General features: G+C 35.1%; 1 protein-coding gene and 1 long non-coding RNA gene across 3 annotated transcripts in view; both read right to left on the minus strand.

Moving 5' to 3' along the window:
* The window catches only part of RSRC1 (arginine and serine rich coiled-coil 1), a 451,806-nt gene that overhangs the window by 411,569 nt on the left and 12,433 nt on the right, over positions 1–27,804 (minus strand). For both annotated transcript variants that reach the window (XM_061417479.1, XM_061417473.1), the window contains exons 2-3: positions 27,276–27,471; positions 26,858–26,983 (exon numbers count right to left, since the gene is read on the minus strand). In XM_061417479.1, the coding sequence (XP_061273463.1) occupies positions 26,858–26,983; positions 27,276–27,469 (320 nt within the window). In that variant the 5' untranslated portion in view covers positions 27,470–27,471. The remainder of the gene's footprint in view (positions 1–26,857; positions 26,984–27,275; positions 27,472–27,804) is intronic.
* On the minus strand, positions 1,548–26,851 carry LOC133247984 (uncharacterized). The gene is made up of 3 exons (XR_009736583.1): positions 26,159–26,851; positions 7,458–7,536; positions 1,548–5,611 (listed from the first exon to the last, which is right to left on the minus strand). It is a non-coding gene; the product is annotated as an uncharacterized LOC133247984 (long non-coding RNA).

The following is a 27,804-nucleotide window of genomic DNA, read 5'->3' on the forward strand; positions in this document are numbered from 1 at the left end:
AGGACACTAATAGATGGAGAAATATACCATGTTCATGGATTGGAAGAATCAATATAGTGAAAATGAGTATACTACCCAAAGCAATTTATAGATTCAATGCAATCCCTATCAAGTTACCAACAGTATTCTTCACAGAGCTGCAACAAATAATTTCACAATTTGTATGGAAAAACAAAAAACCTCGAATAGCCAAAGCGATCTTGAGAAAGAAGAATGGAACTGGAGGAATCAACCTACCTGACTTCAGGCTCTACTACAAAGCCACAGTTATCAAGACAGTATGGTACTGGCACAAAGACAGATATATAGATCAATGGAATAAAATAGAAAGCCCAGAGATAAATCCACGCACATATGGACACCTTATCTTTGACAAAGGAGGCAAGAATATACAATGGATTAAAGACAATCTCTTTAACAAGTGGTGCTGGGAAATCTGGTCAACCACTTGTAAAAGAATGAAACTAGAACACTTTCTAACACCATACACAAAAATAAACTCAAAATGGATTAAAGATCTCAATGTAAGACCAGAAACTATAAAACTCCTAGAGGAGAACATAGGCAAAACACTCTCTGACATACATCGCAGCAGGATCCTCTATGACCCACCTCCCAGAATATTGGAAATAAAAGCAAAAATAAACAAATGGGACCTAATTAACCTTAAAAGCTTCTGCACATCAAAGGAAACTATTAGCAAGGTGAAAAGACAGCCTTCAGAATGGGAGAAAATAATAGCAAATGAAGCAACTGACAAACAACTAATCTCAAAAATATACAAGCAACTCCTACAGCTCAACTCCAGAAAAATAAATGACCCAATCAAAAAATGGGCCAAAGAACTAAATAGACATTTCTCCAAAGAAGACATACAGATGGCTAACAAACACATGAAAAGATGCTCAACATCACTCATTATCAGAGAAATGCAAATCAAAACCACTATGAGATACCATTTCACACCAGTCAGAATGGCTGCGATCCAAAAGTCTACAAATAATAAGTGCAGGAGAGGGTGTGGAGAAAAGGGAACCCTCTTACACTGTTGGTGGGAATGCAAACTAGTACAGCCACTATGGAGAACAGTGTGGAGATTCCTTAAAAAACTGGAAATAGAACTGCCTTATGATCCAGCAATCCCACTGCTGGGCATACACACTGAGGAAACCAGAAGGGAAAGAGACACGTGTACCCCAATGTTCATCGCAGCACTGTTTATAATAGCCAGGACATGGAAGCAACCTAGATGTCCATCAGCAGATGAATGGATAAGAAAGCTGTGGTACATATACACAATGGAGTATTACTCAGCCATTAAAAAGAATACATTTGAATCAGTTCTAATGAGGTGGATGAAACTGGAGCCTATTATACAGAGTGAAGTAAGCCAGAAGGAAAAACAGAAATACAGTATACTAACGCATATATATGGAATTTAGAAAGATGGTAACAATAACCTGGTGTACGAGACAGCAAAAGAGACACTGATGTATAGAACAGTCTTATGGACTCTGTGGGAGAGGGAGAGGGTAGGAAGATTTGGGAGAGTGACATTGAAACATGTAGAATATCATGCAAGAAACGAGTTGCCAGTCCAGGTTCGATGCGCGATACTGGATGCTTGGGGCTGGAGCACTGGGACGACCCAGAGGGATGGTGTGGGGAGGGAGGAGGGAGGAGGGTTCAGGATGGGGAACACATGTATGCCTGTGGCGGATTCATTTTGATATTTGGCAAAACTAATACAAGTATGTAAAGTTTAAAAATAAAATAAAATTTAAAAAAAAAAAAAAAAAAAGATGATGCTGTGAAACTGCTGCACTCAATATGCCAGCAAATTAGGAAAACTCAACGGTGGCCACAGGACTGGAAAAGGTCAGTTTTCATTCCAATCCCAAAGAAAGGCAATGCAAGGAATGCTCAAACTATGGCACAATTGCACTCATCTCACATGCTAGTAAAGTAATGCTCAAAATTCTCCAAGCCAAGTTTCAACAATATGTGAACCATGAATTTCCAGATGTTCAAGTTGGATTTAGAAAAGGCAGAGGAACCACAGATCAAATTGCCAACATCCACTGGATCATCAAAAATGCAAGAGAGTTCCAGAAAAACATCTGCTTCTGCTTTATTGACTATGCCGAAGCCTTTGACTGTGTGGATCACAACAAACTGTGGAAAATTGTCCAAGAGATGGGAATACCAGACCACCTGCCTGCCTCTTGAGAAATCTGAATGCAGGTAAAGAAACAACAGTTAGAACTGGACATGGAACAACAGACTGGTTCCAAATAGGAAAAGGAGTACGTCAAGACTGTATATTGTCACCCTGCTTATTTAACTTATATGCAGAGTACATCATGAGGAATGCTGGGCTGGAGGAAGCACAAGCTGGAATCAAGATTGCTGGGAGAAATATCAGTAACCTCAGATATGCAGATGACACCACCCTTATAGCAGAAAGTAAAGAAGAACTAAAGAGCCTCTTGATGAAAGTGAAAGGGGAGAGTGTAAAACTTGGCTTAAAGCTCAACATTCAGAAAACTAAGATCATGGCACCTAGTCCCATCACGTCATGGCAAATAGATGGGGAAACAATGGAAACAGTGACACTTTATTTTTGGGAGCTCTTAAATCACTGCAGATGATGACTGCAGGCATGAAATTAGAAGACGCTTGCTCCTTGGAAGAAAAGTTAAGATCAACCTAAACAGCATATTAAAAAGAAGAGATATTACTTTGCCAACAAAGGTCCATCCAGCCCAAGCTTTGGTTGTTCCATTAGTCATGTACGGATGTGAGAGTTGGACTATAAAGAAAGCTGAGTGCCGAAGAAATGATGCTTTTGAACTGTGGTATTGGAGAAGACTCTTGAGAGTCCCTTGGACTGCAAGGAGAGCCAACCAGTCCATCCTAAAGGAATCAGTCCTGAAGATTCATTGGAAGGACTGATGCTGAAGCTGAAACTCCAATACTTTGGCCACCTGATGCGAAGAGCTGACTCACTGGAAAAGACCCTGATGCTGGGAAAGATTGAAGGCAGGAGAAAAAGGGGACGACAGAGGATGAGATGGTTGGATGGCATCACTGACTCAATGGACATGAGTTGGGTAAACTCTGCGAGTTGGTGATGGACAGGGAGGCCTGGCATGCTGCAGTCCATGGGGCTGCAAAGAGTCAGACATGACTAAGAGACTGAACTGAACTGATTACAATGCTACAGTCATCAAAGCAGTTTGTTACTGGCATAAAAACAGACATATAGATAACAGAACAAAACAGAGAGCCCCCAAACAAACCCACATGTATATAGTCAATTAATTTATGACAAAAGAGTCATGAATACACAATAGGAAAAGGACAGTGTCTTCTAGAAGTCATATTGGGAAAATCAGCCGCATGAAAAGGAGTGAAATTGGACCATTATTTTATACCTCACACAAATGTCAACTCAAATATTAAGCACTGATTCCATGAAATAAAACAAATGTAATTCCAAGTGGCACTATTGGTAAAGGATTCACCTGCCATCCAAGAGACACAAGAGACGTGGGTTCAATCTGTGGGTCAGGAAGATACCCTCGAGAAGGAAACGGCACCCCTCTCCAGTATTCTTGCCTGAAAAATTCCATGGGCAGAAGAGCCTGGCAGGCTACAGTCCATGATGCCACAAAGAGTCGGACATGACTGAGCAACTGAGCACACAATGACCTTTTAAAAACCAGATTTATAAATATATAATCCATATCTTTCCTCATCAAACAATGAGTGAAATACAGAGGAAAACAAAAAAAGCACATAATTAATGATTCCTATACTTACAGTCAACAACATTATAAAAACATACAACAATTTACCTACTTTTAAACCACTCTGACAATAAATAATAATTATCAATTTTTTTTTTGGCAAGACTCCACAGTTTTGCAGTTTTATAGGAAGGAGCAGGGGAAAATAACAAATTTCATTCTCAATAAATTATCCTTATCTACCTACACAGGTTTCTATCTTTGCTTTTACCATAAGGATATAAAAGAGTAAATAGACAAAAATATAAAGAAAAATCAAAAAGCAAATTTTATATGACAGTAAGCTTCTCTAGAACAGGAACCACATTGTCTGCCAACATCCAAGGAGTCACCCAGTAAAACATGCTGGCAGTTAGTTATACCCAACAGTAGTGCCTATGGCAAGCTACCATGGTAAATTCTGATCTGGGCTCTGCCCAGGCAACAAAGATGTCCCTACATAGCATTCTCCAGATTTTCCTCTGTTAACGAGGGTCAAGAAATAGCAAGAAATTCAGCAACTGAGATAATGAAATTATCTCATCCTAAAGCATGGATTAAATGACTTTAACTTGATACACTGGTAAATATTACATAAAGAAGTATGGCCAATTTCTAGTGATCTATACCAGTGAAGAGGAGCAAAAGAAAATCTAAATGAACAGCTCTTCCACTCAGCTTGTTTAGAGTCATGACCCTACTCTTCACAACAGTGAAATCTGGTCCAAAAACAGAAAAGCAGCCATAACTTAGCTAACATTCAGTCAATTCAGAACTCTCCAGGAAGAGTTCCCCACAATGCAGCTGCCACCCTAGGCAGAAATCTGTACCCCAATTTTAGATGGACAGGAAAGTGTTCCATGTGAGTCAAAAACAAAAGAACTAAAATTGCTCTGCAGTTAAGCTGAGAAGAAATGTCTATGAAAACATCATCTCCTTTGTCATTAGAAAATACAGTTCTTATACCAGCTGAAAATTTAGATATTCTTTATCTATTAATTATTGAAGGTTAAGTCAACTAATTAATATTTACTATACTTCTTTTGGACCTAAACAACATATTTTGATGTGAAAGTATTAAAACTAATTTAAAATTATCTGAAAACTGGAAGGGTACCATCCTAAAGCAAAAGATAAAAAAGGACAGCATTCATTTATTTAATCAGCCTAATACTACAAAGCCACATAAAATCTTTTATCAACTATAAATCACTGAATCTTTTATTAAAAAAATTTGGAGATTTCATGACATACTTAACAGATCACCTTTTGCCTACTTTGGATTAAATGCTATAAACCTAGAAAATCCTAATTAAAAAGCAATTTGACAAAGAAGTGGGCAGTGGGGCACAGGGAGAGTACCCTTTTCTTAAAATGAGCTCATTAATTCCATAGGATTAATAATTAAAAGTCCATCTGTTTTGAATGTCAATGTAAAACTGCTGAGGGTTCCAGTCAAGGGCATACTAATAAAAACAGTGACCTGAATAAAAGCTTACTGCATTCATGGTTAGACTCACAGTCTGTACTTCATCTTTATTTTGGATGATTTTATAAATAAATATAAATATTTATAAATATGCACAACCTATGGTAAATAAACAATAAAAACACACATTTATTTAATTGTATGCTTAAGGAATAGAGCAAACTTTTAAAAACAGATAAACTTTGTACTTATATAAGCATTCACTTTACACTTAATTTATTATCCCCAAGCAGACAGCTCATTTTCAGATTGTCTGTCCAAGAACAAGGTTACCCAGCTTTGCTCCTCCAGAATTTTCTCACTGCTTCTATTGATCCTGCGTGATCTATGCCTATTTAAAAAATGAAGAAGGAAAAAAACACCCTGTGAAATGAGAAGTCATCAAATCACCATACACTTAGGGAACTATTTCTGCTGCCACTACCTGGTTTACCTTGGAATTAACTTCTCTAGTCTCAGTTTCCTCATCTAAAAGAAACAGTCTAAAATAAACTTTTAACCCTAAAAATTCTGCATCCATGGCTCTCTAGCACCTCATATCCACTTCTGAAAGTTATAAATCAGATAAACAAAAACTTACATAAGAAGAACATTCTCAATACAAAGAATAAAAGCTCTGTAGGACACTAGAGCAAAGGAGAGTTCTGTAGAGAAGCAAGTAGGCAATGTCAATGTGAGTAGATGTTTAATTCTTTGAAGTGGCTTAATTATTAATTATTCTTTTGGACCATGATAACATGGCAAAATAACAGGTACCCTCACTAGTTTTCTTTTAAAAACTCAAAAGTGAAAAATTATTTAAAATTAATTTTTGCTTAAATGACTATCATAAAAATTATCCTCAAACAATTTAGAAATAGAATTATAGCCAGAATGAATTCAATACTCATTTTAAAGACAAGGACACTGAGATTCAAAAAGGTTGATCTATAATTTTTTCTATGTTATTTCTAATTTATTTTTTTTGGCCATACCACGTGCAGCAGGCAGGATCTGAGTTCCCCGACCAGGATCAAACCCGTGCCCACTTCCACTCCACATGGAAGCATGGAGTCTTAACCAATGGAGCACCAAAGAAGTCCCTCCAATTTGTTTTTAATGTTATCGCCTGTAATTTCAAATTAGTTTCTTCATTACAGAAATGAGAATCAAGTGAGCAGTGATTATTATTGTACTTAAAACTCAATCCATAAGTTGGGAATTAATCCATAAGTTCGGAATTAATATAGAAACATACCCATGTTTCTATAACAGTAACTAAGATCAGCTTTTAGTGCTGAATCCTAGGTTATGAGCCATGAGTGCCATATATGATAGGAAAATATATCCACATCTGGGTGGACAGAGAAGTCCATCCAGGGAAAGGCCTTTAAGTCAAGACCTCAAAGATGAATAGATGATGAGAGAGAGTAAAGAACATTACAAAAAGGAGCAACCACATGTTCAAGGGCCTGAGAGATAAAAAAGGAACTATAGAGAAATTCTAACTGGGATTAGAAAGATGTGATTGAAAAGACAGGGAGAACCAGATCACAGAAGGACTTCAGGCTTCATCAACACTTTGGACTATATTCTAAACCACTGAAATAAGGGAGGAACTATCAGATTTGCATTTTGGCTGCTATATAAATAATGAATCAGAGGTGGAACTCTAAAAATTATTTTTAAAAAGTATTCTATAATTTAGAAATTACTTTTTCCTCTTCCAATATTCAGAATCACATTCTGAGCCCCATAAAGCATGTGGCAATAAACAGCATAGTTAAAAAATTATACCAAATTCCATAGTATGTTATTTAGCTGACACTATGATGTTGGTTTATCAAATAATTGAGGTGATAAAACCAAAAATAACAATTTTCACCTAACTAAATTAGTTTTGAGGAATCCAGAATACATAAATATTTATCAGAATGTTTTAAAGGGGCTAGAAAAAAATTATCAATAAATTCATCACTACTGGTTTGTCACATGAATGTTTAGCAATGCCTTATTCCAAATGTTTTCTATTACATACTTTAAAAATGTGTCACAAAGTGTCAGTTCTTAAGGGGAAGAAAAATACATTTTATATAAGAATAAAATACTATAATTACAGTTATTTTTTACAGTTATTTGGTAACTCCACATGTCTTTCTCTCATATATTATATAATTATAAAAGTAGTAACTGAATACCTTTCCAAAGAACCTCTTATTCTGCCAGTGTTAAAACTCTTCCAGGGAGCAAGCAAGAAATGTTCTTCCTGCTCATACACTGTCAAAGACAAATGTGAGACTAATCAAAAGATTCCTACCAAGAACTTTCCAATAACTAGTTTTTCACTGATAATTCACTAAAATAAATTCAGTATATACAGCCTTGATCTTTGTGAAATGGCTCATCTGTCAGCAATCTTCCATTTTCCATTCAAAATGACTAATCTAAAATATGATAAAAACCTTACATTGTAGATTTTTACTTAAAATTAACAATATAATTTTATAAGTCAAAGCCAATGGATTAAAAAATACTATTTATACATACAAGTTCAGTATCTAAATACATATTATAAAATCGAGATGTGAAGGGGCATGTTCTTTAAAATAACCTAACGAAAAAAATGTTTTAATTTTACTGGGAGTCAGGATGTTTATAAACAAACAGTTTAAAAGTCAGACTGGAAAAAAAAATGGCTAAACTACTTTAACCAATAAATAACCATTAAAGAGTCTTCAGACATAAGTTAAAATATTCTTCTCACATAAATTTTTACATAATTTCACCCCTAACATTCTAACAATGTATTATGCTCTAATAAGGACTATCCTAATCTTCACCCAGCAATATTTTCAGGCTGATGTTATTATTCTCATTTCCGTGAATAATATCCATACTCAAGGGCCATTTTCCTTCTCATATTCAATATCATGCATGCTTGTATCAAGGTTCCTTTCCTCATATCCTGTCACAGTATCAATCACTGCCTCCTGTCCACTCAATCCACTTTTGATTTATCAGCCGCCGTCTTTCTGGACTCCATAACTCGACCCAAACCATTTTAACAAGACATTGACAAATAGCACCCAGTATCACATCAACCTGTTTCACTTAGTAAACTAAGAAACAGTAACTGTGACATCTCTGCATAAGTATTCCATTCTATTCCCCAGACTGATGTATATTAATGAGGAGATGGTATTTGAAATGCTTCTTCCACATCAGCATCTAATATGATCAAATTAGGAAATGGGATGATTTATTAAATTTTGTAGAGCTGAAATATTTCTTTATATCGCTGTATGTGTGGTTTCAGAAAGTGAGCTGTTGCTTTCAATTTTTCTACTGAGGATGTGCCTGCATTTCACAGACGAATTATTGTCTTTAAAAAGATTGCAAGAAGGCAAAATGTTATTAAGCAAATGCTCAGTAAAACAAACTAAATCAGTTTTAAAATTCCTAATTTAATGTAAATCTTGGTTGTTTCACTGAAATTCAGTTTGTGATCTTATTAAGTCATATTTGCATCGTACTGTCTTGCTGTAGGACAGTTTTAAATTTATAGCATTACCAACCAGCTTCACATCTTGACTTTTAAGACATGTCCTCAATAAAATAATTGCTCTATAAGTACACATTCTGTTCTTATTTTCAGATATAAGACAAAACAAAGATCAATGGGTTAATAAAAGAATAAAATAAAAATGCAAAATCAACTCTCAATATTTGGGTTACTTCTATAATTTTCATAATATGTTAAAATGTTTTTATTAAAGTGCTCCCCAACTTAAAGTTTAACAACTGTTTCATGGCCAGTTTAAATTTTAATCAATGAATTAGTTTTTCACATTATATTTGCATATGAAAAAGATATTTAATATGCTTAACAAAAAAATCAAAGTAGAAATGGGAAAGAATAAATGTAAAACACACATATTTTCCTAAAACATTGTCAACTTAACTCATCTTCTAGCTTCTAGACATTCCAGAAGTCAAATTCTTACTCATTTTAAAACTATAGGATTTCCAATTACAGAATTCACATTTAAGTCAGATCTAGAATAACCTAGCATACTGCACTCATTCAATAGTTTTTCTAATGGTGTCATCAATGATTTCTTTTGATTCATGGAAAATCAAAAGATTACAAATAAATGAATTCTAAAGGAGCTCTGATTTCATACACTGATTAGAAAAATACCAGTAAAATTCAGTAGGGCAATGCTATGCATGCAGTGTATAAGAAGGAGGAAAACATTACAGAAGAAAAGGATAGATCACCCTGTAAAGAATTATGTGTGATTCCCAGATACTTACTCCTCAGATTTCATTTATATGAACAAGGATCATTTGTTAGATGACTTTTATATGAAGTATTCATATAAGAGGCTAATTTAATTTTTAATTTTTTTAATTTCAGCATTATTCAAGTTGAAGAAATAACATGAATTGTTCCATTGTTATAATAAAATACAATCTTTTACTTTAATACCCAGAAAAGGACACCAGAAAAAGAACATCAGAAATGCTACCCTTTGTTCCCTAAACAGATAATCAAGGCCTGGAGAAGATGAGAATTAAATATAATTTTTAAATCTCTTAAACTCATAAAATATGATAGAAGAGTAGCAAACTCACAGGTATATTGTAGTATACAGTATATTGAAATAATAATTAAAATAATTTTTAAAAACCATAACATCTTTTCTGACTTTTATAGTTTACAAAGTACTTTCAATACACTATTTTATTAGATAAATGCATTTTCAGAAATAATGTTACACACTCTTTCCAATTAATAAATATTTCTTACTTTATCTACATGTGATACCATATTCTTAATGAAAATTTTCCTAATTTTCTCTAATACACAATAATCACCTCTTCCCTAACACCCCTCAAGCCTGTAGTTTACAGGATACAGTTAGCAGATTTAAACTGTCTCACTGAGTATTTGTCTCCTCTGTGTGAACGTATGCAGGCATACGTGCGGGTATGTGTATGTGCACACGTGGGTGTGCTTGTCTTACCATCCCAGTCTAAATGCTTTGTGCACGTAGAAACCTATATAGCACTGAAGTGAAAAGAAACACACAGATAGGACAATTAAGACATTACAAATTATGAAAAAGAAAAAACATATTTTAGAATTCACTTATTTCTTCAAATTTATGCTAACTCTCCCAGCTTTGCAGATAGAAGAATATGTCATTATCTATATACATAGATGCTGTTTGTGTGTGTGTGTGTTAGTCGCTCGGTCGTGTCCGACTCTTTGCGACCCCATGGACTGCAGCCCACCAGGCTCCTCTGTCCATGGGATTCTCCAAGCAAGAATACTGGAGTGGATTGCCATCCCTTCTCCATAGATGCTGTTTAAAGGAGAAAAAAAGGAAATGAAACAAAACTATTCACTAATGAAATGGCTTATTTCAAATGCCATTCCTTGTGTTTGTAAAATATAGCAAAACAGTACATATACAATAACTGCTATGTAAATGAGATAAATACTAGCAATTTTACAAACAGATTTATAATTACTACAGAAAAAACTAACATCAATAAATGAATTCTGGAACTATTACTATTGTTATCGGTTCTTACTGAGAACATACATAATGTTCACACATATGAAGTAATAAAATCCACAATTTAAGAAATCATCTGAGTCAATGATTACGTTATATAAAAAAATCTTTGATCTGACTTCTTGAATAAAAATCAAAATCCATCTGTATTAAGAAAAAGATTCGCTGCTATATTCAAAACAGATAATTAATAAGAACCTACTGTATAGTACAGGGAACTCCACTCCATACTCTGCAATAAGTGGATATATGTATATATATAACTGATGTACTCTGCTGTACAACAGAAACTAATACAACACTATAAATCATTTATACTCCAATAAAAATTAACTTTAAAAAAAGACAATTAAAAAGAAAAAAAAAAATTCATGTAAGGAGCCCAGAAAGTCAGTAACACCAGAAAATATTTGTCTGGGAATGCATAGTTCACGACTAAATCTGTAAACATCTTGAACACAAGCTATACTCAGAAGGTCTTTCAGATATGGTGTGATACATAGCACTATTTTAGCTCCATGTGAGGTAATTTTTAAAAAATCAAGTTGACTGTGGAATATATAAAAGTGATTATACAATTAGAAAACACATCAAGAGATGATTAAAAACAAAAAAAGATGAAAATATATCAGAAAATAAACCATAATCATCCCAATAGATGAGAAAAAGCATTTGACAGAAATCAACACCCACTGTTGCTGAAAACATCCTCAGCAAACAAGAAATATAAAAGGCTTTTCCTCAATTTTATAAAGGATGGTACAAAACCCTGAAGCTAACATCAAGTTTGAAGGTAAAAGACTGAATCCTTTCCTCCTACGATAGGGGAGATGTCAAGCATGCCTACTCTCACCACTCTTCTTCAATATTGAACTGGAAATCCTAAACAATGCAATGAGCCAAGAAAACTGAATAAATGGCTTATTTATTCAGTTAAATAAGAGAGCTTAAAAGTAAAACCATCCCAATGACTGCTTTCACAGAAAATCCTAAGGCATATTCAACATATCTACTAGAACTAGCAAGAACCAGCAAGGTTATAAGATTTGAAAGAAATACACAAAGTATATATAGAATATATAATATTCAAAATATGTAACACATAGTCAATTACATTTTATATATTGTCAGGAAATTATTCCAAAGTGAAATTTTAAAATAATTCCTTTTAAGTAATATCAGAAAGTTTTAAAATAAATAAAACATGTGCAAGACTGCTACACCTAAACTACAAAACACTGTTAGAAGAAATAAAGTCCCCCAAAATGGACAGATATGTTTATAGAGTGTTATGATATCAATTCTCCTATTCTATTTACTTACCTCCCAGTAAAAATCCTAACAGGATAATGTGAAGAAATTGTCAAATTATAAAACTCATATAGAAATATAAAAAAAATAATATCTAATTTCAAGACTTACTACATTTTACAGTAATCAAGATGGTGCGGTATGGGAATAAAAATAGATCAATAAAACCAAACAGACCACTGAACCAACCAACAAAATCACCTTCATACAATTAACTGGGTATTTGACAAAGCACCAGGATTACTCTGTAGGAAAATGAAACTCTTTTTTTAAATGGTGCTAGCTAGACTATCAAACAGGGGAAAAGATGAACCCATATTTCATACACTACACAAAAAAATAATTTGAGAATGATGTCAGCAAGATAACAAAATAGAAAGTCCCAGCCCCTGTTGTTGCCCTATAAAGACAACAACAATATACAGATCAAACAGATCTGTATATATTTGAAAAAACTGCTACATCATCTAGTCTTTAGGGACTGGCTTTTGTACAGGGGAATACCTTTACCAAACAGTCCAGCTACAGATTTTGGGGACCTCTGGAAGCTTTTTCTGTAGGTTGTACCTTCTCTAGACTTGTGCATGTAATTATGCATGATATAACTGTGTATGATAAACTTGTGCTGTATATCAAACAATATACAGATCAAAATATTCTTTTAATGAGAACTCCAGAAACCAATAAAGACGTGGTATATCTAATGAACACAAAATTAAGAACAGCTACAATGAGCGGGTAAAAAGTGCCATCACTTTACCCACAATCCTTCCCCAACAAAGCTGGCACAGCTCAGACTGGCTGGTGATTCTCCTTTGGAGGGTGGGAGCAGAGAAAAATGGGACATGCAGCCAGCATTCCATTTTTTCAAAGGGCTACTCAAGGGTTGGTTTCTGTCTTTGCTGATTTTGAATGCTAATGAAAGCACCATAGTTTGGATGACTGAAGGCTGCTGAAAGCAAGGGAGGGGCAGTGGCTTGCTGGAGAACCAGAGGACTTGTAGTACAGCAAAAAGTGGTCAACATATCTCAAAACAACCACAATAAAGTGCCTAACTCGAAATTTCTACCTTGGGAAGGAGAAAGAAAGCTGAAACAAGGATCCATTGTACCAGATTTTCAGATACTTGCCTAAAGGAAAGGTATATATGACTTGCCTGATTCAGACTGCTGATGCGAAGTAGGTATACTTTGGATCCTTGGGGGCTACTGACAACAAAGGAGAGTGGGACTGCTTGTTGCCTGAGCACCAGAGAACCTGAATTACTACAGACACATAGCAAAAAGCAAGAGATAAAAAGCTCCAGAAAAAGAAAAGTCAGCAACCTTCAAATGGATAATTACATGCACAAGTCTAGAGAAGGTACAACCTACAGAAAAAGTTCCAGAGGTCCCCAAAATCTGTAGTTGGACTGTTTGGTAAAGGTATTCCCCTGTACAAAGCCAGTCCCTAAAGACCAGATGATGTAGCAGTTTTTTCAAATATATAAAACTCAGTAAAATATTATGAAGCACATGAAAAAAGGAGCAATCACAACCCAATCAAAGTAACAAAATAAACCTACAGAAACCAATCCAAAACAAAGGGAGATCTGAGTTACCTAACAAGAATTTAACTGTCTTAAAGAAGATCAGTGATATACACAGATGTCCAACTAAATGAAATCAGAAAAATGAATAAAATGAAAATACCAACAAAGAGATAGAGATTATAGAAAAGGAAAAAAATAGAAATGCTGGAACTGAGGAATACAATAATTACACTGAAAAAATTCACTAGAGGAGCTCAACAGCAGACTTGATCAAGGAAAACAAAGAATCGGTGTCTTTTGTCAGGAGAAAGGAATGGCTACTTACTCAAGTATTCCTGCCTGGAGATTTCCAAAGACAGAGGAGCCTGGCGGGCTACAGTCCATGGGGTCAAAAAGAGTTGAACACAACTGAGAAACTAATACACTTTACACACACTTACATGCTGCCTACAAGAGACTTACTTTAGGTGTAAAGACAAAAATCAGCTTAAAGTGAATGGATGGAAAAAATATTCCATGCAAAGAATATTCAAAAGACAGTAGGGGTGGACCTATTTATATCAGACAAAATTTCCTTTAAGTGAAAAAATGTCACAAGAGGCAAAGACATTATGTAATAATAAAAGGGGCAATTCACTAGAAAGGTACAATAGTCCTAAACATACATACATACTTAATAATAGAATACTTAAATATATGAAACAATGACAGAACTTAAGTGAAAAATAGAAAGTAACACAATAATAGATTTCAATAAGCGACTTTCAATAACAGAAAAACCAGATATAAAACATAAGAAAACAGAGGACTTGAGCAACACTGTAGACCAACTGCACCTTACAGACATATATAGAGCACTCTACTCAATAGCAATAGAATCCACATTCTTCTCAAGCACACATGGAACATTCTTCATGACAGATTATGCATGTTAGGTGACAAAGTTTTAACAAATTTTAAAACACTGAAAGTATATGAAGTATCTGTTCATAATAAAAAGAAGCCTGAATAAAATAACAGCAGCAGAAAAACTTGAAAATTCATAAATATGTAAAAACCAAACACACTCTTGAAAAAACCAATGTGTCAAAGAAGAAACCACAAGGGAAATTAGAAAATATCTTGAGACAAATGAAAATGAAAACATACCAAAACTCATGGGCTGCAACAAAAGCTGTCCTAAGAGGGCGGTTTATAGCAGGAAACACCTATGTTAAAGCCTTCCCAGGTGGCGCTAATGGTAAAGAACTCACTTGCCAATACAGAGAAAATGAGACACAGGTTCAATCCCTGGGTCGGGAAGATCGCCTGGAGAAAAGCACGGCAACCCACTACAGAATTCTTGCCTGGAGAATAGCCATGGACAGAGGAACCCAGTGGGCTACAGTCCATAGGGTCGCAAAGAGTCAGACACGACTGAACCAACTTCACACGCATGCACCTACATTTAAAAAAAAAAAGGCCAAAAATCTCAAACCAATAACTTACCTTTACATCTCAGAGAACCAGAAAAAGAAAATAAAAGAAATAAAAAGATTATAAGACTACTATGAACAACTATGAACAACTACTATAAACAACATTACTTTGGCAACAAAGGTCCATCTAGTCAAAGCTATGATTTTTCCAGTAGTCATGTATGGATGTGAGAGTCGGACTGTTAAGAAAGTTGAGTGCTAAAGAATTGATGCTTTTGAACTGTGGTGTTGGAGAAGACTCTTGAGAGACCCTTGGACAGCAAGGAGATTCAACTGTCTATCCTAAAGGAAATCAGTCCTGAATATTCATTGGAAAGACTGATGCTGAAGCTGAAACTCCAATACTTTGGCCACCTGATGCGAAGAACTGACTCACTAGAAAAGACCCTGATGCTGGGAAAGACTGAAGGCAGGAGGAGAAGGGGATGACAGAGGATGAGATGGTTGCATGGCATCTCCGACTTAATGGACATGAGTTTGAGTAAACTGTAGCAGTTGGTGATGGACAGGGAGGCCTGTCATGCAGCAGTCCATGGGGTCGCAAAGAGTCAGACACGACTGAGCAACTGAATTGAACTGATGAGCAATTACATGCCAACAAATTAAATAACAGAAAAAAAATGGATAAATTCCTAGAAATATACAATTTAACAAGATTAAATTATGAAGAAAGAGGAAATCTGAACAAGCAAGGAGAATACTGAATCAGTAATTAAAAACTTTCCAACAAATAAAAGCCCAGGACCAGATGGCTTCACTGGAGAATTCTATCAGCCATTTAAATAACAATTAATGTCAGTTCCTCTCAAACTGTTCCAAAACAACTGAAGAAGAGGATACACTTCCAAACTCACGTTATAAGCCAGCATTATAACCCTGATACTGAAACCATACAAAGATACCACAAGAAAATAAAAATACAGATGAATATCTGTGAAAAACATGGATGCAAGGGAAATCAACAAAACAGTATCAAACCAAATTCAGCAGTACACTGAAACACTTATACAACATAACCAAACAGGATTTATCCTTGAATGAAAGGAATCTTAAATATGGAAAATAAGGAATATTAGACTGGGTAGCCTATCCCTTCTCCAGCAGATCTTTCCAACTCAGGAATCGAACCAGGTTCTCCTGCATTGCAGGCGGATTCTTTACCAGCTAAGCTATATGGGAAGCCCAAAATATGGAAAAATCATACTACATTAACAGAAATAGAGAATAAAACCCACATGATCATCTCAGCTGATGAAGAAAAACATCTTTTCATAAAATTCAACACCTTTTCATAATAAAAAGTTAACAAATTAGCAATAGAAGGAAGGTATTCCAAAATAATAAAGGTTATATATGAAAGACCCAGAGCTAACATCCTACTCAACAGTGAAAAACTGAAAGTTTTTCCTCTGAGTTCAGGAACAAGACAAGTATCCCCACACTCAACACAGTACTGGAATTCTCAGCCAGAGCAACTAGACATGAAAAAGACTAAATAAACAAATAGCATCCCAATTGGAAAGATACGTGTTTACAGATGACATGATCTTATATGCAGAAAATCCTAAGATTATACATACACACACACACACACATACCACCCCCAAAAAAATTAGAACTAATGAATTCAGAATTAATAGTCAAAAATAATTTGCATTTCTATATACTAACAATCTGGAAAAGAAATGAAAAAAAAAAAAAACCCATGTACAATACCATTAAAAAAAATTTTACGAATAAAGTTAACCAAGGGAGCAAAAGTCTTATATACTTTAAGTTGCAAGACACTGCTGAAAGAAATTAAATGTGACAAATAAAGGGTTAGACATCCCATATCCATGGCTTACAAAGATTTAATATTGTTAAACTGTGACAGGAGTCCATACTACCAAAGCTATCTACAGATTCACAACAATTCCTATCAAAATCCAAATGGCATTTTTTTTAGAAGCAGAAAAAAAATTCTAAAATTAATATGGAATGTCCAAAGACTCCAGTAGCCAAAACAATCTTGAAAAGGAACAAGACTGGAGGCCTCATACTTCCTGATTTCAACATATATTGTAAAGCTACAGTAACCAAAGTACAATATATGCAAACAGATAGACATATAGACCAATGGAACAGAACAGACAGCCCAAAAATAAACTCTTGAGTATATGGTAAAATGATCTTCAACAGCAGTAACAAGACTACATGATGAAGAAATGACAACCTTTACAATCAATGTTGGGAAAACTGTATATTCACATGCAAAAGAATGAAGGTGGACCCTTTTCTTACACCATATATAAATATTAACTCAAATGGATTAAGAGCTAAGCTTAATGTTTGAAACTACAAACCTTCTACAAGAAAGGGGAAAAGCATCGTGACATTGAAATGGTCAAATATTGCTTACATATGACATCAAAAGCACAAGTTAAAAAAAAAAATTAAGATAAATGGGACTACATCAAACCTTAAAATTTCTGTATAGGAAACAATCAGCACAGCGAAAAGACAATCTATCAAATAGTAAAAAACATTTGCAAACCATAACTCAGATAAGGGGTTAACATACAGACTTTTTTTAAATCTCTACAACTCATAAACAAACAAACAAAAAACAAGCAACGAGATAAAAATTGGTCAAAAGACTCAAATAAACATTTCTCCAAAGAAGAGCTATGAATGGCCAATAGGCATATAAAAAGATTCTCAACATTACTAAATCATCAGCAAAATGCAAATCAAAAACAAAGATACCCTGTTAAACTTGTTAGGATAGGCACTATCAAAAAAATAAAAAATTTAAGTGTTGGCAAGGATGTAAAGAAATTGGAATCCTTGTGTGCTATTGGTTAGTGTAAACTGGTGCAAGCGACTATAGAAAACAGTATGGAGGTTCCCAAAAAATTAAAAGCAGAACTATCATAGGAGTCCAGCAGTCCCACTTCAGATTATATAACCAAAAAGAACTGAGAGCAGGAAACTGAAGAAGTATTTGCACACTAATTTTCACTGCAGCATTATTCACTATATCCAAGATGTGGAAACACTCTAAATTTCCATCAGAAGATGATAGACAAAGAAAATGTGGTATACACATAGAACAGAATATTATTCAGCCTTGAAAAAGATGGAAATTCTGTCCTGTGTCATAACATAGATGTAATTTTGGACATAATGCTAAGTGAAAAAGCAAATTATAAAAAGGTAAACAGAGTATAATTCCATTTATATATGACTTGTCTGATACATCAAATTCATAGAAACAAAGCAGAAGGGCAACTGCCAGGAGAGGGGAGGAGGGGGAAACTGGGAGCAGTTGTTCCAAAGGTAGAGAGTCGCAGTCAGGAAATATCAAAGAGTTCTACAGATCTTTTGTAAAACAATGTGCATATACTTAACAGTACGAAAATGTGCCCTGAAAGTATGTTTAAAATTATCATTTATGTGTTTTTTACCACAGTAAAAAACATGTACCATAGGTACAAACAAAAAAGCTAAAATTACAAATACAATTTAAAACCATGAAATGGCACTACAAGTTGACAGCTTTGGCTAAAATTAATAAGACTAACACACCAAGTATGGGTGAGTTTATAAGTGGAATTCATATACATTTCTGGTGGGAATATAAATGATACAGCCATGGAAAATCATTTGGAAAACTCATTTTCTTATAAAACTAAAACAGGTACCTATACTATGACTCAGAAGTTGAACAACTAGATTTTCACTTATGAGAAATGAATTTAGATATTTACAAAAAAGATGTGTAAAAGAAATGTTTATAGTAGCTTTATTCATAATAGCCCAACCCATAAATAGTCTAGGAGATCATAACAAGAAAATAGATAAACAATGGTATGGTCACTACTTAGCAATAAACAAGAACAAAATAGTGATACATAAATCAAAGCATTAGGTTTACTGTATGAAGCCACTTGCAAAATATCTCTATTATATGATTACATCTACATAAAAATCTAGAAAAATGTGATAAATGCATACAATAGAATACTATTCAACAATAAAAGCTTTCCTGATAGCTCACTTGGTAAAGAATCTGCCTGCAATGCAGCAGACCCTAGTTCGATTCCTGGGTCAGGAAGATCTGCTGGAGGAGGGACAGGCTACCCACTCCAGTATTCTTGGGCTTCACATGTGGCTCAGCTTGCAAAGACTCCGCCTGCAATGCAGGAGACCTAGATTCGATCCCTGGGTTGGGAAGGTCCCCTGGAGAAGGGAACCTTCTACTCACTCCAGTATTCTGACCTGGAGAATTCCGTGGACTGTATAGTCCATAGGGTTGCAAAGAGTTGGACACTGACTGAGCAACTTTCACTTTCACATTCAACAATAACACCTGACCTGCCTCTTGAGAAACCTGTATGCTGGTCAGGAAGCAACAGTTAGAACTGGACATGGAACAACAGACTGGTTCCAAATAGGAAAAGGAGTACATCAAGGCTGTATATTGTCACCCTGCTTATTTAACTTCTATGCAGAGTACATCATGAGAAATGCTGGGCTGGAAGAAGCACAAGCTGGAATCAAGATTGCTGGGAGAAATACCAATAACCTCAGATATGCAGATGACACCACCCTTATGGCAGAAAGTAAAGAACTAAAGAGCCTCTTGACAAAAGTGAAAGAGGAGAGGGAAAAGTTGGCTTAAAGCTCAACATTCAGAAAACTAGCATCATGGCATCTGGTCCCATCACTTCATGGCAGATCGATGGGGAAACAGTGGAAACAGTGGCTGACTTTATTTTTCTGGGCTCCAAAATCACTACAGATGGTGATTGCAGCCATGAAATTAAAAGACACTTGCTCCTTGGAAGGAAAGTTATGACCAACCTAGACAGTATATTAAAAAGAAGAGACATTACTTTGTCAACAAAGGTCCGTCTAGTCAAGGCTATAGTTTTTCCAGTGGTCATGTATGGATGTGAGAGTTGGACTATAAAGAAAGCTGAGTGCCGAAGAATTGATGCTTTTGAACTGTGGTGTTGGAGAAAACTCTTGAGAGTCCCTTGGACTTCAAGGAGATCCAACCAGTCCATCGTAAAGGAATCAGTCCTGAATATTCATTGGAAGGACTGATGTTGAAGCTGAAACTCCAGTACTTTGGCCACCTGATGAGAAGAGCTGACTCATTGGAAAAGACCCTGATGCTGGGAAAGATTGAGGGCAGGAGGAGAAGGGGACGAAAGAGGATGAGATGGTTGGATGGCATCACCTACTTGATGGGCATGGGTTTGGGCGGACTCCGGGAGTTGGTGATGGACAGGGAGGCCTGGCGTGCTGCAGTTCATGGGGTTGCAAAGAGTTGGACACGACTGAGCAACTGAACTGAACTACTGATATACACAACAACATGACTGAATCTCAAAAGTATGCTGAATAGAAATTTTCAACACTCATAAAAAATAACCTACAGCAGAAAAAAGTGAAAACAGTGGTTACCTCTAAGCAGAATGCAAGCAGGAATTAATTGGCAACAACTATGAGGGAAGGCTTGGCACCAAGACCTGATGCTTTCAAACTGTGGTATTGGAGAAGACTCTTGAGAGTCCCATGGACTGCAAGGAGATCAAACCAGTCAATCCTAAAGGAAATCAACCCTGAATATTCATTGGAAGGTCTGATGCTGAAGCTGAAACTCCAGTACTTTGGCCACCTGATGCGAAGAGCTCACACATTAGAAAAGACTCATGCTGGGAAAGATGGAAGACAGGAGAAGGTGATGACAGAGGATGAGATGGTTGGATGGCATCACTGACTCAATGGATTAGAGTTTGAGCAAGCTCCAGGAGATGGTAAAGGACAGGGAAGCCTTGCATGCTGGAGTCCATAAAGTCACAAAGAGCTGGACATGACTCAGTGACTGAACAACAACAATGAGGGAATTTTCTGGGTAACAGTAATGCATGTTGGCAGGTAATGCATGCATCAGAACTTAGCAAGTATATGCTTAGAATTTGTGCATTTCAATGTATATAAATTTTGCCTCAAAGAGAAATTTGTTTTTGTTTTCAAAAGGAAAAATTTATAAAGAAATACTAAACTCTACTTACTGATAAGCATGCTAAAGATTTAAGGGGAAAGCCTACTAATGTCTGCAACTGGTAATGCATAAAAAAATTAGGATATTTTAATGGATAGAGAGAAATAGATAAATGAGTAAGTTGTAAAGTAAAAAAAAAAAAAATGGCAATCAAGGTGATAGATATATGGGTCTTCACTGTAAAATTCTATTTTGCTCAATGCTTGAAATTTATCACAAAAACATGCTGGAAGGAATCTATGAGATATATTTGAAGCAGCAATTAAAATAAAATTCATTTACTTTCAACACTTAAACACTTTTATCAATAGAAATGAGGCAGAAACATAAATAATTAGCAGTTCAAAGACTTGAAAAGGAACAACAAACTAAACCAAAGAAAGCACAAAGCAGAAAATAAGAATAAAAGCAGGAATTAATAAGATAGAAAATGGAGAAAAAGATCTAAATAATCAATTTAAATGTTTGCTTTTAAATTAACAAAATAGGCAGTCAACTAACTTAAATAAAGGAGAAAGCATAAATATAAAAAATAATAAGTGACAAGAGGAAAATAAGCATTGAAACAGAAGGAAAAAAGCTTAAATCATAAGAAATTACTTTGCAGATTTCTAGACAAATAAAGTTTAAAATACAGGTGAAATAGTTAATACACCAGAAAAATACAGTTTACCAAAATTAAGTCTATAAGAAATACAAAGTTTAAACTGACCAATTTCTGAAGAAATAAAGTTATCAAAAAATAAAAAAGCACCAGGCCCAGATGGTTTCACAAATCTACAACTCTGAATACCAGAAAACCTTCCCAATTCTTTTTATGAAGCAAGAATAATAAGTAATAACTGATAAACACAGTACAAAAAAAAAAAAGACCAACATCACATATGACTGTAATTGTAAAAGTACTCACCTTAAAAATTAGTGAACACATTAAGAAAATACTACACAAGGAACAACTAAGATTTAATCCAGAAAACCAAGATCAGTTCCTTAAGATCTAAGGGGGGAAAAAAAACTTGATTCTATTCACAGATGATGAAAAAGCCTTCAACAAAATTCAATATCCATTCCTGGAAAAAATAAAAACAAAGTTACAGATCCTCTCTGAACATGATCATATATATATATATATATAATATTATATTATATTATCATATATATATATATATATTCGTATAATCATATAAATAAATCCCCATGGGATTCTCCAGGTAAGAATACTGGAGTGGGTTGCCATTTCCATCTCCACTATTCTTGCCTGGAGAATCCCATGTAGAGAGGAACCTGGTAGATTACAGTCACTGAGGTCACAAAAAATCTGACATGACTTAGCGACTGGGCACAGGTGCATTTACACTAAAATCAGGAAAAAGATAAGGATGTATATCACCTCCTCTGGTATTCAATATTTTACTGGAAGTAAAAGCCAATGTAATTAGATGAGAGAAAGCAAACGGAAGAATAAAAATTGGAAAAGAAGCAAAATCGTATCTATTTGCAGAGAATATGACACTATGTGACAAACCCTAGAGAATCAATACTAAAACTAATTCAAACAATAAAAGAACTGAGTAAGGTAGCAGGGTGTAAAATTAACATAATCCATACTACCCAAAATAATATACAGATTCAATGCAATCTCTATCAAAATTCCAATGGTATTTTCACAGAAGTAGAACAATCCAAAAAATTTGTATGGAAACACAAAAAAACCTCAATAGCCAAACAATCTTGAGAAAAAAGAAAAAGTTGGAGGAATTGTGCTTCCCAATTTCAATCTATATTACAAAGCTATAATCATCAAAACAATATAGGTTTGGCCTAAAAACAAACACATAGATCAGTGGAAAATAGACAGCCCAGAAATGAAACCACACTTACACAGGTAATTAATTTACAACAAAGAAGATAAGAACATACACTAAGGGAAAGACAACCTCTGCAATAAGTGGTGTAGAAAAACTGGACAATTACATGCAAAATAATCAAACTGGACTATTTTTTCATACCATATACAAACATACACTGAAAATGGATTAATGGTTTAAATGTAAGATTTGAAACCATAAAACTTCTAGAAGAAGCAGTATGCTTTTTTGACATTGGTCCTAGCAATATTTTTTGGACAAGTCTCTTTGAGCAAAGGAAACAAAAGCCAAAATAAACAAATAGGACTACACAAAACTAAAAAACTTTCGCACAACAAAGGAAAGTATCAACAAAACAAAAAGGCAGCCTGCTGAATTGTAGAAGATATTTGCAAATGATATATCTGATAACTGGTTAATATCCAAAATATACAATGAACTCATACAACTTAACATCAAAAAAACAAACTAGACTACAAAATAGGCAGAGGACCCGAACAGACATTTTTTCAAAGACATACAGATGACCAACAGACACGTGAAAAGATGCTCAATATCACTAATCATGAGGAAAATGCAAATCAAAACCACAATGAGATAGCCTCTCACACCTGTCAGAATGGCTTTAATCAAAAGAAAACAAATAACATGTTGCCAAGGATGTACTTTGGTGGGAATGTAAATTGATACAGGCACCTCAAAAAAAATTCAGCAATTCTACTTTGAGATAAGTTTGTTTTTTATAGTGGTACATATAAGCAGTTCTGTAACTACATTCTGTGTATTCTAAAATTGAGGAAACAAGTAAATATACTGTGAATAACAGTAGGCTTCTCACTGTTGTAAAAGGAAGTGATATGATACATGTCACAACTTGAGTACTTTGAGAAGAACATAAAAATTGCACTAAAAAGCAAAATCATCAATTACTCTATAATCCATGGAAACTTGCAGCAAACTTTAAATATTTGACTTCTCTCTTCCTGCCATCCCTCAAAACATGCTTCATCTTTCAATTACTTTTTAGACATGTAACAACAAAGTTTTGTGAAAGTATTTGACTTCTCATGACTGATATCACTCTTTTATTAAAAAGCACAGAGATCATTAACAAAATTTAGAATCACAGAGTACTACACTTTTTCTTTGAAAAACTCACTACAGTTGACCCTTGAACAACGTGGGTTTGAACTGTGAAGATTTTTTGAACTGTAGATCTTTTTTCAATAAATACTACAGTACTATATAAACTGCAGCTGGCCAGATATGTAGATGCAGAACTGTGGAGAGGGAAGGCCATTATGGGACCCAAGCATCTTCAGACTTTGGAATCGGCAGCAGGTCCTGGAATCAATCTCCTAAAGATACTGAGGAACAAATGTACCTACATCTTCTTTATTTAAAGTAAAGCCTTAATTAACTAAACTTTTCAAGAAATGAGTTGCCTAATTTTCTTGTTAAATTAAGATTAACCTAGAAACTCTTTCAGTTTAAACATTTTGAAGAACAAAGTCTTAAAATACATTTTCCAAAATTATGTCATGTATCAAACATGGATAGAAGTATTTTCTCAAAACATAGTGATTTTCAACGTCTCCAGACTATTTGGTTATTGCAGTTATATGCTGAAGTAAGTGTCATTATAAGAGATACAACAGACTGAGAAATTGCTATTTTGAATAAACCTCTGAACTTGTTTCCTCATATACAAAATGCAGGTATAAACCTGCATGACAACCTGACAGGGTTACAAAACTCAAAACCAGTAGTAAAATGAATGTGTGCTGGATAGTTTGTTGCTGACTAGACACCACTGCCATTTCTTTTCAGACCTTCCTTGCACTGTAAAATAGAAGAAATTAACCTCTCCAGATTCCCATCTGGACGCAGTTGCAGGTAGATACTTGAGAAGAGAAGCAGCCTCCAGGTAAGTAGTTTCTTGAGAACTACACACTTTGGTGCTACAAAGCTAGAGTTCTTAAAAGTTCTTAAAAAAATAAGCAGCTTCCATACTTCAGGCTAAAATAATCAGTAATAGCTTCCCTAATTCCCTGAGCCCTTCCAAAAGTTATATAAGCCTTTAATTCCCCAAGTTAAAAGCCTGATGCTTGGAACCTAGTGGCTTGCATTTTCCAAATCAAACTGTGTTTGACTTATAAGGTGTATGTGAAAATGCTCTACAAACTAAAAAAGACAATACAAAAGCATGGATTATTATTTCCGTTCTCCCTGATAGGAAATTTCAGTTGAAGTTGTTTTCTGATAATCAGTTTCTAAAAGCAATGTTTGGTACCAAAAGATTCCCCTGCAAGAGTTTACGATATATGAGAATAACAACATAATATTCATAATGCAACTTTTACGAATCAGGAGTCAAATGTGATGGTGGATGAGAAAGGATGGATTAAATGTGACTTGGGAGTGAAAAGGTAAAAATTAAGAAATGATTTAAGGAAGAGAATTAAAGATTAAACAGACCTGAACACTAAAGGGGTAGGAAAACTTAAATTGGAAACAATATAAGAAACTGGAAGAAAGAGCATGCTCAGATAAACAAACCAAGCAACTCAGAGGCATGGATGGAGAACAAAAGGCATGTAACACAAAGTGGCTTCCTTTCATGTTGAGTGTGTACAAAGGAGAGGGGGCTGGGGCCAAGTAGTAGTACAAGGCCGGAAAAGCGAAACATTTGGACTTGACTATTATTATCCAACTTCAGATTCAGAGAGACTTGTAGAATTTTATGCCTAAACAAAATCATGCTGCGAATTAACATACTGCCAAAACTAGAGCCTAACAGGATACAAAACTACGCAAAAGAAACTGCTTTTCCTAAAACACTGTTTTTGTCCTAACACTCTTCTTCTCAAAAACGGTGGGCCCTCCTTACCATGGTTCCCATCCTATTCAACCATATCTTCTAGCATTACCCAAAACATACAACTCTTTCCAGATAGGCTACACTCTGTATTACTGGCCCTTGAGCACAGCCAGAAAATGCTAGTTCTGCCGCTATAACAAAGTACCATATACCGGGAAGCTTAAACAACAGAAATGTATCTCACAAAGGCCGTAAAGTCAAAGATCAATATGCCAGTTGATCTGGTTCCTGATAAGGGCTCCCCTCCTGGTTTGTAGATGGCCACTTTTTCAGTGTCTCACATGGCCTTTCCTTTGAGTGTATGCTCAAAGAGAGAGAAAGATCTCTCTCTCTCTTCTTATAAGGCCACCAGCCCTGTTGGATTAGGGCCCCACCCACCTTTATGACTTTAACTTTAATTACCTCCATAAAGGCCCTATCTCCAAACACAGTTACACTGGGGGTTGAAACTTCAACATGAATTCAGCAGGGACACAGTCACTCCAAAATATACTGGATTATTTCTAAGGCTAAACCTTAAGAGATTTTGCAGCTTCTGTTCTTACGTTCTTGAAATACTTCCTCTATCATGCGAAAAAGCCCAGCCATTCCTATCAAAGGATGAAAAGCCACAGGGAAACTAAGGCACCCACCCCCCACCCGACCCCCTGCTGCTGAGTCAACAGCCAACACCAAATGCCAGATACGTGAATGGAGCCACACTGCACCATCCAGTTTCAATGAAGCTATCAGAAAGCTACAACCACATGCGTGACCCTAGGTAAAACTAACAGAAATGCCAGGTAAGCTGAGTCAGAATTGTAAAATGGAGGGAAAAATAAATGATTATTGCTTTAAGTCACTAAATTTTGTTACAAAGCAGTAAATAGTTGATATGGCATACCTTCTTGTTCTACTTTTTGACCTAGACCTCTGAACTCTGTATGATTTTCCTCGACCCCTTGAACGACTTTGACTTCGTTTTCTTCTAGAGCCATAAGAAGAGCTACTGCTTGATCGATGTCTGCGTCTGAAAAAGAACATAATCAAATATTACTTGCCTTCAAAATGTTACTAGATACTATGTTATGAGAACTATACTGGTTTATAGGCTTATCTACAAAGAATAGACAAAGGATGAAGACCTATGGGCTAGGTCTGGAAGAAAACAAAATAAAATCTTTGGGTTGAGACTTAAACCTCATAAATATATAACTACAAAAAGAAAAATATTTTACCCATAAAATTTCAAAGTACAAAACCATATGAATTCTAAGGAATGTCACTCTTGCTACTACATAAGTAAAAATTACAAAAATCACCTTCTATCATAAGAATGTGAGCGAGGCTGAAGATCTCTGGACCAAGATCTTGACTTTGACCTTGATCTCCTTCCACCTTTCTTTCGGCTGTACGTTCTACTATCTGAAGAACTACTGGAAGAAGATCGTCTACGGTGTTTCTTTTTTCTCTTGCTTCTGCTTTCTTCTTCAGTATCTGATGACCGGCGGCCCATTTCTACAGGTTTAAATTCAAAGAAAATTATTTCCAACATGATGGAACAATGGATGAAATTTAATATAGTAATTTTTTGTATCTGTAAAAATTTTAAATGTCTTAGTAAAGTAAAATTTAAATGTACCAATCTTAACAAGACATGTGAAACAGCTCCAGTACAGTCTTCTAGCACTATCAGTTTACTGTTTTCACAATTTATGAATAAAGTAAACTCGTCCTAAATTTTTTTAAATGTCTCCAAAACTGGCAACCCTGAGGGTGGTTCCTTACAACAATTTTCTTATAGTTCAAGTTGCATTTATCATTAATTATATGACACTTGGTTTAGGGATC

This window comes from Bos javanicus, chromosome 1, assembly GCF_032452875.1.
Source record: "Bos javanicus breed banteng chromosome 1, ARS-OSU_banteng_1.0, whole genome shotgun sequence".
Taxonomy (NCBI): domain Eukaryota; kingdom Metazoa; phylum Chordata; class Mammalia; order Artiodactyla; family Bovidae; genus Bos; species Bos javanicus.